This window comes from Cydia amplana, chromosome Z, assembly GCF_948474715.1.
Source record: "Cydia amplana chromosome Z, ilCydAmpl1.1, whole genome shotgun sequence".
In the NCBI taxonomy this organism is placed as follows: Eukaryota; Metazoa; Arthropoda; class Insecta; order Lepidoptera; family Tortricidae; genus Cydia; species Cydia amplana.
Genome location: NC_086096.1, coordinates 7,363,954 through 7,376,009, shown reverse-complemented (window position 1 = coordinate 7,376,009; position 12,056 = coordinate 7,363,954). Strand labels below are relative to the sequence as shown.

General features: G+C 34.6%; 1 protein-coding gene across 3 annotated transcripts in view; it reads right to left on the bottom strand.

The window, feature by feature from the left end:
• Positions 1–5,967: 5,967 nt before the first annotated feature.
• LOC134661688 (forkhead box protein L2-like) overlaps positions 5,968–12,056 on the bottom strand; it is a 66,880-nt gene continuing 60,791 nt past the window's right edge. For all 3 annotated transcript variants that reach the window (XM_063517852.1, XM_063517850.1, XM_063517851.1), the window contains exons 9-11: positions 10,869–10,988; positions 8,176–8,292; positions 5,968–6,050 (exon numbers count right to left, since the gene is read on the bottom strand). In XM_063517852.1, the coding sequence (XP_063373922.1) occupies positions 5,977–6,050; positions 8,176–8,292; positions 10,869–10,988 (311 nt within the window). In that variant the 3' untranslated portion in view covers positions 5,968–5,976. The remainder of the gene's footprint in view (positions 6,051–8,175; positions 8,293–10,868; positions 10,989–12,056) is intronic.

Sequence of the window (12,056 nt, the reverse complement as noted above, 5' to 3'; positions counted from 1 at the left end):
AACATACCTATGAATTTTATTATAGGACGAAAACTGATTTACTAAAACGATATCATAAAAGTGTACTAGTGTGGATTAAATTAGATTGTAATAAACTAGTTAATTAACTTAGTGTCAAAACTTTCATACTGTTATATGAATGGTAATTCAAATTATCATTTTATTATTTTCAACCTTATTTGCTTTGAGATATTTCAATTAACGAAGGGGGTGTTTCTCTTTAGATATCCAAATATAACGAACATATTCACTGTCCAACATGATATTGACAGAGATGGGAAAAATAGTTTATAAAAATAATTTAAATGCAAATACTTCCTTGATATACTTCAAATGCAAAATACAACAATTTATTTCTTTTATTTTCAAAATATGTTTTTATAATTAAGAAGTGCGAAATATTTTGCATTTTAAATATCTACAAGTATTTCAAATAAGTCACATCTCTGGATATCGAGTATCGGAGCCACTGGGGTAAGTAGGTATATTATCGTCTGTTCCGATCCCTCTCATCAGACCGATACGGCATTATCGAAATCATGGCGGTGTAAGAGCATGACATTTAGTTATTTTAATTATTATTTTTCATACCTATAAGTTATTCGTTTCAAAACATAATTATTTGTTTGCATTTTTTCGCTCCTCTAACTCTTATATAAATAAAATCGAAAAAAGGCATACAAATGAATGTGTACAACTGTGCTGATTCGTTTGATTTATATTACCTAAGTATGTATATCAAATCGTGCAAAAATCCAGTGAGAAAAATGGTTTTTATAAAGATGCGCGTCTTCTATTTTCCTCTTAACTGCCAGTTTTGTTTCGAAATTGTACGTCACTCTTATCTGACTCTTAATTTTTTTAATGATACCTACATAGGTACATAATTTTTAATTAAATTAATGAAAACACCCATCTTTGATGCGAAACATTCCGAAGTGATACAATGCGATAATATTATCCACCACATCTCTATTTAACAGTTGTAAATAAATATAAGAAATTAGAGTAAATATATGGAGAAATATTTGTAAAGGTACTTAAATGGAAATTATTTTCGGCAAAGCCTACAGAAATTTTAAAATAAATATGAAAACAACAGCAATGAAGATTTTTAATATCCCTTATATATTTTTACATATCTGTTTTATCATTTTGATACATCAGTTTAACTAAAGTAAATCAACAAAATAACATAGCCTGCCATGCCACCGCAGTGAAACGAAACGACCACTAAAATAAAACACTTGGAAACAAACTGAAAACAGATCGGAGAATAATTCATTTAACGACAATTTGTTAACTAACTAATGTTGTAATCTACTTTCACAAGTCGAGCTCCATATTAACGCATTCACTGCCACCAACGCACACGTGCGTTCACCGTCATACAAGTTTGTTCCTAGGCCACGCCCCTGGCAGTTAATGCGTTAATTATATTTTCTACAAATGTAGGCTTGTTAACATAGTTCTATTTTTAACTTAGTACATAGGGGAGAGGGGGGCAGCTATCACTGGAGGCAACTTAGAACAACTGGGTTTAAAAAAATATTATTGATGCGATAATTATCCAAATCCATTTTTAAGGCTTGCAACATCGACCCACACAACTGTCACCTGACGGATTTGATTTGACGTTTGACAGAACATGAACGAACAAGTAGCTTAGTTTGTTTTCGATGCTACCCGTTAGCGGTATTTGTGCAGATTTGTAAGGTTTCTCAGGCTGTATTTGAAGGAAGTGGTAAGTGAAACTTAATTTATTAGATAGAACAATCTATTCTGTTTAGTGACGAAGGATGAATAATCAGAATTTGTAATGTTTCTGGAAAATAACGACGTTTATTTTTTTAAATCGGGGTTGGGGTAGTTTTGAAAAAATATAGGAGGCAGTTTTGATTAGCAGTCTGTTCAAAACTACCCCTGCCATAAGAAATGTTCATATCTGCCCCGATATTAACTGACATGTGGGTACCTAAATTGAAACAGTAAGTACTTACCTAATAATATTTTAGTTATTTTAGAAAATGCTAATAATGCATTTACCAAAATTCCATGAACTACCTAAGTGATTCAGTGCTTATTACGTTTTATGTTTAATATAATATTTATTAGAACTCTGTATTTACAATATTACAAAATATTAAATTAGTGTAATATAAATAATTATAAAATTGCAATTGATTGATTTAACCAAAATATAATAAATAGTCATATAATCCGCTGTTAAAACATTATTGTAGTAGTTTTGAACAATGATGTGTGCAAAACTGCCTCAAGGGGGTAGCTTTAGTAAGATTTCAATACTTTTCAAAGGTACCCCCACTGAGGCACCTTTGAACACTCCAAAAAACATTATGTAATGTACAAAACTACCCCATCTTTGTTGTAACTGCAAATTATACGATTAAAATGTTAACACGATTATTTTTAGTGACAAACTGTACTAAGTACAGATAAAAAAAACACGGATATCTCGATATTGTTGCCTTTATAGCCCATATTTCAAATCTGCCCCACGTAAGTTCAAAGCCACCCCCTCTTGGGGCAGTATCGAACATTATTCCTTGAGTTGCACAAATCTAATTTGTACTTTTATCTTTAGCTTTATATATGTAGAAATGCAGTAATTACATAGGTTAATAACGTAGGTTGTTGTATAGAGACTTAAAACTGGTTTCTGTAGGTAATATTTTGAACTATGACCATTAATGTAAAAAGTGTACTAGGCTGCCCCCCTCTCCCCTACGTTATTGTGAAGAATTGAATTCAGTTGTTAGAGCAAACTGTCAATAATTTACCAATTCATATGAAAATGACTACTTGATTAAGTAATTATATTACATTACCGCCATTACTTGCAACCTACCAAGAAACACGTTTTATTCGAGAACAGTATATAATAATATGCATATTTAACTCAAACACATAACAAGACGAATAACCCTAATGTATATAACAATTTTCCTTTTTTTAAATTCGGGCTGTAACTTTATACTTAGATCCAATCTTTACCGTAGATTCATTCAAATAGTTCAGTCCTATTTTACAAACATCAAATCGCAAAACACAAAACAAGTCACATTTACTTATAGTATAGTCTTATATTCAGAGTAATAGTGACAGAAAAATTCACCATCATAACATTTATCTGACATTGGCATTTCAAAACTCGGCAAGGGCATTTTTTATTTGTAAGTGAATAGATAAATACGAAAAAACAATATTATTTAAATAAAATAGGTATAGGTGTTTTTGCAATTCATTTGAGGTGATCTTGTCCAAGGTACTCCTAAGCATGAAAGGAGCATACAATGATCATTGGAATGAATTTACAAACATGGAGGATGGAGGTATTTAAAATGAGAGTGCTAAAAGACCAGTGTTACTATTTAGTTAAGTATTCTTTTAAAACATTTGTCCTCTCTTCTACAGGATAGGAAACAGTTGCGACTAAGTGGAGCGATCTGAAATAGTAGGTACAACTATGTCCAAGGTAGGTATGTACAACAGGTACCCTTTATTGAAAAAAATACTACAAAATAATGTAGAGAGCAAAAACGGAAATAATTGGCAGCCTGTGTTTCTTTATATCAATTAAAAACGAAAAAAAAATACATATAAATTTTCAACGTCAATTAACTTATATCTCCAATCCAGTCCAATTAACGATTCATTCATTACAAGAGACTAAACGAAAAATAGAATATAAAATGAAGATTCTTAGAAATTAAAGTTACTAAATACATTTTGCTTAGTTAGGTACCTACATTTGTGTCGAACAGTTTACACAATAGCATAAGAATTCAGACTGTATAATAATTCAGACTAGCTCGTATGGTACGGTATAACTAGTTCGTGCACAGAGCTGGGCACCGTTAACCAAAAAGTTAACTTCGTTAATTGTTAATCCGTTAAATAAAAAGTTAACTTCGTTAAACGTTAAAACGTTACTTTTCAAAAGTTTTAACGGAAGTTAAAGTTAATCGTTAATCGTTACCTCGAAATCGTAAATATACGCAATATGAAATAAAACTAGTAGAAATAATCATATCGTCGTGTCGTGTGACAGCTCGGTCTCGAATAGTAAGTAAGTTGTTATATTTGTCTCGCTCGCACCCGCAAAATTAATACGGCGCACGGGGTAAGCAATATCAGACTCTTAGTCAGTAGTCCGATTCGCGCTATGTAAAATTGCACTGCATACAAACCTAACGCAAAGTAGTTGGAACGTGATCGGCGCGGCACGGCAGCGCGCGGCCTTGGTGTGAGTAGGTACTTAGGTATTAACGATTAACGGACTTAAGGAAAGTTAACGAAAGTTAACAAGTCCGTTACAGGTTTTTAAAGTTAACTTAAAAGTTAATCCGTTACTCGAAAACTTAACTTCGTTAATTAACGATTAACGGATTAACGGACTTCTGCCCAGCTATCGTGCAAGTAGCTTTGGTCAATCGTTCTGGCCTTCTGACGTACCTACATACCCTCTTTCACACTTATTTAACCCAGCCTGACCGGCATCGGAAATTCTTATTAAAATCTATTGGTTTGAAATATTGAAATGGAACCTTTTTCCTTCACCGCATACATTTTGAACGCTGTATGTACTTGACAGTAATAACGATTTGTTGTAGCTAGTTGAGGCTGCCCATCATATTTCTCTCTACTTAAAGAATTCATTATTATAGTTCGTTTTTTTTAGCATTAGAAATAAGGTAAACAATCTTGATGTGTCTTTTAATTGAAAAACACATTTTAAAAATAAGTTACGGAATATGTAACAATTATGAATCTAATACGATCTTTTATAGTCTTCTGCTTTCATAAGTAATAGTTATTGATTTTTAAAAAGTGTTTTTCAATTAAAAGACATGTCAAAATCGCTTACCTTCTTTCAAGTTCTTCCTAATGCTAAAAAAACGAACAATAATCAATAATTTTTCACAGTGTTACCTACTGCAACGGTGGGATAGAAAGTTGTAAGTTTGCAGCGTTTTTAGTACCTAACGATGTGTGGTTTACATGACAACAATCTGAATTCTTTTAATTCTAATATGCAATTTAGTATACGAATAAACAATGAATATTACAACATACATAGAATACATTAAACACATTTAATAAAGTCGAGAATTACCCCAAATCTGTTTTCCCCTACTTACACATTTAAATGCACGTTTAACGTTAGAATTGTATATACACATTATATTACCTTATCGTTTTAACAGTTAACTACACATTATATTACAGATAAGATTTGATTTTTTTATCCTGTTATATGCCCGTTATTATCTGCTAGTAATCAAATTACATCACTCAAAATTTTAATTACATTCATTTCATATTAGGTATTATCTTTAAATTGGACAATTCATTTCGTGGTTTGTGTTTGCGTAATGTAGTTGTGTCACTTTAGTTTGCCATTAGGGCTGATTTAGACGGCGCGCAAACTCGCATGCGATTTTATTTACATTGCGGACTAGTTGGTTACGTCCAATTCAACCGACCGATCAAAACCCGCAATGTAATGAAACTCGCATGCGAGTTCTCGCATCGTCTAAATGGGCCCTAAGGAAAGCAATGTACGAATGTTTGGGTAAATCCCAATAACGAACCACAAAGTGATATGACAGCATGAAAAAGTCTTGGAAATGTAGAAATACTTAGTTTTTCTTTTAATTTTATTTGCTTCAAATACACTCAATTTCCTATTCCGACCAAAAACAAAAGTGTTAAAAGTAGGTATACATTTATAAACTCGCACGAGATTGAGGGTATAAGCAATATAAATATGTAAATGAACCAACAGGACCCGCTTTTTAGAAAATTGTAACTTTTAATATTAGATATTATGGAAGTCTCTTTTTAACTCTGCAGTCTTCTGCTTGATTTACAAGTTCGAAGCTTTCGTAGAGCAGGCCGCAGAGTATTGTAATTAAAGATTATATTACATAAAAGGGCTCATGGGCTGTGATCTCACATGAAACATTTGGAGTAGGGCGCGGCGTTGGTGATGAGAGTCGTCGACGCTTCCTCTTTGACACCGACGGCTAAAAGACACAAAACAAGTCTTCAATTCAAGGTGAAGGCAGAAAAAAGTTCAAATCCAATTCTTAGACACTATTTTTTTTTTTTTTATCATAAAGTACATAACAATTTATAACAAGGTAGGTATATTCCTCGCCAAACTGCGATTGCAGTTATTAATATTTGGCCCACATCGTGTTCTTTTCTTTAAGATCACAGGGTATTTTATTTTTGTGAAGGGATCAAAGACCGATTTAAGAAAAAGGCTCATAAATATCGAATGGGGAAAGCTGGAAATCGTATTATTACGGAAAATTATAGCAAATTATATTATGAAATAAAGTATTTACGACCAATGAAAATTGCTAAATTCCACATGTTATGTAGGTACCAACAGTCGATTACTCAGGGCGACAGTCGAAATGTTATCAAATCGAGCTTTTTTTTATAAAATCTACTAAAAACATAGCTTTTTTACAAATTTCTAATAACAAATTTCAAAAATAATAGTTATCTGATACCCTCCTACCGCCCAATGTACATTAGGATGTACAGTCAGTTTCAATGGAATGTCAACCTTAATGAATAACAAAGTAAGCATTTCATTTGTTTCGTAAATTTTTCGAACAAATGAAATTCAACCCAATTGAAAACAGAACAAGATTCAAACTTCCTTGGCTATAATTTTTTACGGTGGGCGCCACGAGGATACCACTACTGGCTGTAGTAATTAGGTAGACATCTGAGTAGGTACCTATACCTATTCACCGAACCGAAAATAATAAAGAGATGTTTGTATATTAGGTACAACAGCAACACTACTAACTGTACATCGGTGGACCTTATTACAAAAAGCATAAGGTCCACCGATGTACAGTTCAAAGTGTGGGCGATAGTACCGATTAGGTGGCCTGAATTAGGGACTCGAACTCGACTCGATATGACTTTATACATGATTCATAAGTCGTGATCAGATATATGTGTTTCTTACTCCGTACGTTTAGTATAAACAATTTTACGTAAGAATATTCAAAAATGTGTAAACGTATTTTTTATAATTAATATTTTTTTTTACTTACATTTTAGTCAGTCTCATGGTTACCCTACTTGTTACATAGAACTCTCATGGACTCAGAATAGCACATTAATCAAATTTATCAATTCACCCTCTTTGTATTTGCTGGCTGAAAACAGCGTTGTTTACATTGCAATTAAGTCACGTGACTAGTAGTAGGATGGCCATGAATTCGATAAATAGGGATTTCTTTTATTGATTATAAATTAAGGAGCTAATTAATTGTCATTTGAATTAACGCTCCGCGTTAGTTTAAGGAAGCTGTCGGGAGTACCGAACTATCAAATATAAGGTGCCTACTATCAAATGTAGGCAATAAATTAAATTGCAAGTTTTGTGAGTTCAGGTTTGACATTATAAGCAGCAATATGGTAGCCATACATTTTCACCAGTCGAGTTGCCCCTGAGTAAACTCTAAAAAAAGGTCGTCCAGCGGGCTCAGCACGGTTCCATTTTTATCCACTATCACTAAGCCCGTCACTTTCGCACTTACATACTTGTTAGAACGTGACAGGCACGGTGATAAATGATAAAAATGCGACCGTGCTACTAGGGCTGATCTGATTATAGCGCAACACGGCGTTCATTCACACTGTTAACGGACAATTGGTAAGACCACCCACCGATGCCTGCGATCAATTGGCGATTCTTTGGAAATTGTTTTACGAATAGCGTGGTGTCGGCTCATTCGCCAGATCTGTACCTAGTACTGTATTTAAGAGGACAGTGGACTCTGGATATTGACATTATCGGAATTATTAATTACACGATTTAATGTTTATTAACCACATGCGGCGGTAGAACGTTCGCATTTTTATCGCTTGTCTCCATCATGCCTGTCACGTTCAGTTTCTGTCAGGCGATAAAAATGGAACCATGCTGCACCCACAGATTGTTATTAGAGTTGGAAGCGATAAAAAAATCCCATATAACATTTTGGAAACTCAATATTATAATATCATTTAAAAAAAGAAATGTTAATATCCAGAAAGGAAAATAGGGACGATGTTTGTATGGAGCGGTCCACTTTCCTCTTATTAAGAAAATATTAGGTTAAGGGTCCTAAAGATTACCTTCAGGCCAGAACGAAAAGCGGGAGGCCGCGTCGGAAGACGTGACGGCCTCGTGTCGTCGCGTGGGCGAGTAGTTGCTCGACGGCACGTAGCCTGGGTTAGGGCTCGGGGATCCACCTATAAGCGGGCAGTTTTGTTAGCGTGTGCTTCACATTTAATCCGAACGAGGCAAAACAAATAGTAGACAGGTAAATTTAGATTTCGAGATACCTACGAGCACGATTTTGGAATAGTTAGTAACTAGCCTTAACCTTTTCGACGCCGTGTCAAACACAAAAGCTGTCACGCTGACGCCACGTCACCGAAGTGTCAAAACTGAAATTAAACTTTATGCATATGCACGTAGGTCTATGTTGCTCTGTGGTCTGTGACCGATTAATCAGTCTTTGGCGTTGAACCTACGGTGCGGATATATCGGTCATCAATTGGCGTCCAAAATGTTAAGAGTCACCTGAACCTACGCTTTTCGCTTATACTTAAAAATGAAAATAACAAAAAAAAAAGCTGATAACAAAAAGTAGGGCACATATTCCTGTAAACTTTTTAGAATTTTATGTTTTTCCAAACACGGTTTTGTTTTTCAAGTCAAAAACTGCTAATTTTGATAAAATGATTATGTTCACATGTTTCTAAAAGTCCATCAACACTTGAAAAAAAAATGCTAAGGTTTTGATTTGGTTTTAATTAAACAACTATGGTTTTATGTATAGCGTACCTATATAATCAATTTAATCATCCATGATTATTTTTCATCAAAAACATGCAGCGCACCCCATTTGGTGGCCCGATGATAATAAAATACCCCGGTTTACCCAAACATATTCCAACTTCTCTGTGGTACTGTCATATTAAGCATACTTATTAATAAAATTTGGAGGTTTTTTTAGTTGCAGATACCCACCTACACGGATTTACCTATAACATGTATAATATATAAATATCTGGGTGACCGAGCTTCGCTCGGAAAACATAAGACCTAGCTAGATCAATTTTTCGCCCTCGAAAACCCCCATATAGCAAATTTCATCGAAATCGTTAGAGCCGTTTCCGAGATCCCCGAAATATATATATAAATAAATATATAAATAAATAAATAAACAAGAATTGCTCGTTTAAAGGTATTAGATTCCCTTATGAGTTTGACTTCCTATTCCGCGTACCTAAAGATATCCTTGTTATTCCGTTCCGATTGACTGAGTAAAATTTTCCAAGAAAACAGCTTGTTGAACTTGAGCATCAATGTGACCTTGAACTACCCTTGGAGTGCTATTTTTCCAAGGCACTGTGCACAGAAATAAAGTTGAACTGCACTAATTGATTTGTTCGCTGATTCGCTCGCGGGAATCGTTTTGTGAAACGGAATAGAAACGACTAGGAATTATCGGATATAATTATTTTTAAATACCCGAGGCATGCGTTCACGTAAATCTAAAATCGAAGGTCTCTCAACAGGGTCAAAGAGTCGCCCCGCATTTAAATGAATCTCCTATTCTGAAATACACGCTAGGGATTTTCAACCGAAATGCCGAGTTATAATGTTTTAATGGCAAAAAATGTGTAACAAAAGTAACATTCTTCTCTCATTTAGTATTTTAACGACATTTTAATGTAAAATGAGATCACAATAGAAAGCATTTTATCCGAGCCGATAGGCGAGGGCGCATACCTATAAATCGAAGATAAAATGGGTAATTCCTGCTAGAGCTTACATTTACACCAGAACACTCTTCTTTTCACTTTGATTGTTATATAAGTAGGTACGTACCTACATGTTTAGGTAAGTTTTTTTTATTGTACCTACTTACCTATTTAATTTTTGCCCTGTATAATGACGTTGACCATTGGGTCAGTCAGGCTCTTAAAAAAACTTTAGAATGGATATAATGTGTATTTTGAACAGCTTAGACTCATCCATAAAGAAAAAATTTTTGCAGGTTACTCGTGTTTCAAATTAAAATCACGAGCTCTTTCGATATACTTATAGGAGAAGTGTCGAAGGAGAGGTTAGCCTTTCTATGTATTAAATTGTCTCCAGTTTTGTGTGTCAAATTAAAATAAATAGAGATGTAATATTATATTTGGATAAACTTATACAATTCGCTACTATCTATCAAACTTTTCCTACTATCTGTCAATAAAACGATACAGTTGGAATAAATCTAATTATCATAACCATGAAGTGATAAGATAATCTTCGCAGTGATGTAGTGCCAAGTATATTTTTTCATGAACATTACACTGGCGACATCTATTGAAAACTTTCCGTACTAGTGTAAATCAGGAACGCGGGACAGGAACGAGAACGTGTCGTAATTTCCAATGGTAATAAGTTCCGGCAGTTTACAGATAGATGGCGTCTTGGTTTATTACATAGGTACGCGTCAGTTTTCGCGTAGGTAGAGACTGTGCGGATAGAGAAGACTCGTGGAATGTATCGGGCCCAATACATTCCACGACTCTTCTCTTTCCGCACAGACTCTATGTAATAAACCAAGACTATACCACTTTGCACAAACTTGCACACCAGTTGGCCTTTTTATTTTTAGCACATGATTGGCGCGACAGTATCTCGGGGCGAGATAGACTACCCGTGTTATTATAACTATATTAATTAAAGAGGGATGGGTAGTCTACCTCGCCGTGAGATACTGTCGCGCCCATCCTGTACTAGCCCGGCAGAGTTGCATTTATACCATCTGTCCAAAAGGGGAATCTGGTGACGGCGTCAGACGAGGTGACGACGTCATGGTGTCGGCCCGGTGAGAACCCGCCTGAGGAGTGCGCGTAGCCTGGCCCGGGGCTTGGAGAACCGTCTGCAGTTATACAAAAAAAATGTTAACATAGCTTGCTTGACTCAGTGATAAGGGCTAAATGAGCAGATTTGCATAAAATATGTTTCGATGTAGTCATGTCGAAACACCAAGCGAAATTTACCTCACTATTTGTGAATTGGCACTACTGTTTCATTCAAGTTTGTATATTCTTAACAAAGAGAATAGTAGAATATATATAGGATAAATGATTTTATTATTTTTATACCCTTTTGACCCATGTTCTTTCACTGATACCTAGGTGTTAAAATTGTTATTAAATATCAAACGGTGTCGTCAACGCCATCTGGCCGAGCATAGGCCAAAGGTGTGTGCGCCATCTATCCGAGAATGACTTTTTCTTGATTCCCGAGGCACGTTTTTTCCTTAGACTTTATTCATCTTATACGGAGTTACATATGTCCTTGATTCTTAATACAGTGTGGAAAGATAAGTCGGGCCCTGGAGGGAAACTACCTTAAATCCCTAAGCTGGCTCATTTTACTTAAAGGAGACATTCCTTTATTTTTAAAAAGAAACAAAACTGCATTCAAAGATTTTCTAAAACTCGCTTGCCTCGCCCGGGACTCGAACCGACTAAAAATTCCAAAAAATAAAAACTCGCAATTTTATTCTACTAGTCGATACAGTTAATGTTAATGATAACATTTCTCCAAGAAACATTAGGTCTTAAACTCGTCTGTCGTACAAAATATCCATAAAATGTAATATTTAGTACTCAAGATTTTTTTAGACAAGCCAAATCGAAGAAAAAAAGAAAAATACTTTGAATGCAGTTTTGTTTCTTTTTAAAAATAAAGGAATGTCTCCATTAAGTAAAATGTGCCAGCTTAAGGATTTAAGGTAGTTTCCCTCCAGGGCCCGACTTATCTTTCCACACTGTATAGTTGGTCAAACCAATTTGTCAGTAAATAAGAACCAAAAAAACTATACTCGTCCTTTTCTTTTGGGTGCTAGCAGTAGTGTAAGACAAAGATAGTATGATTATCTCTGTCTATGTTTGAAATGACACAGTCCTTTGACAAACAATATGTTATGTAAGTATTGTAT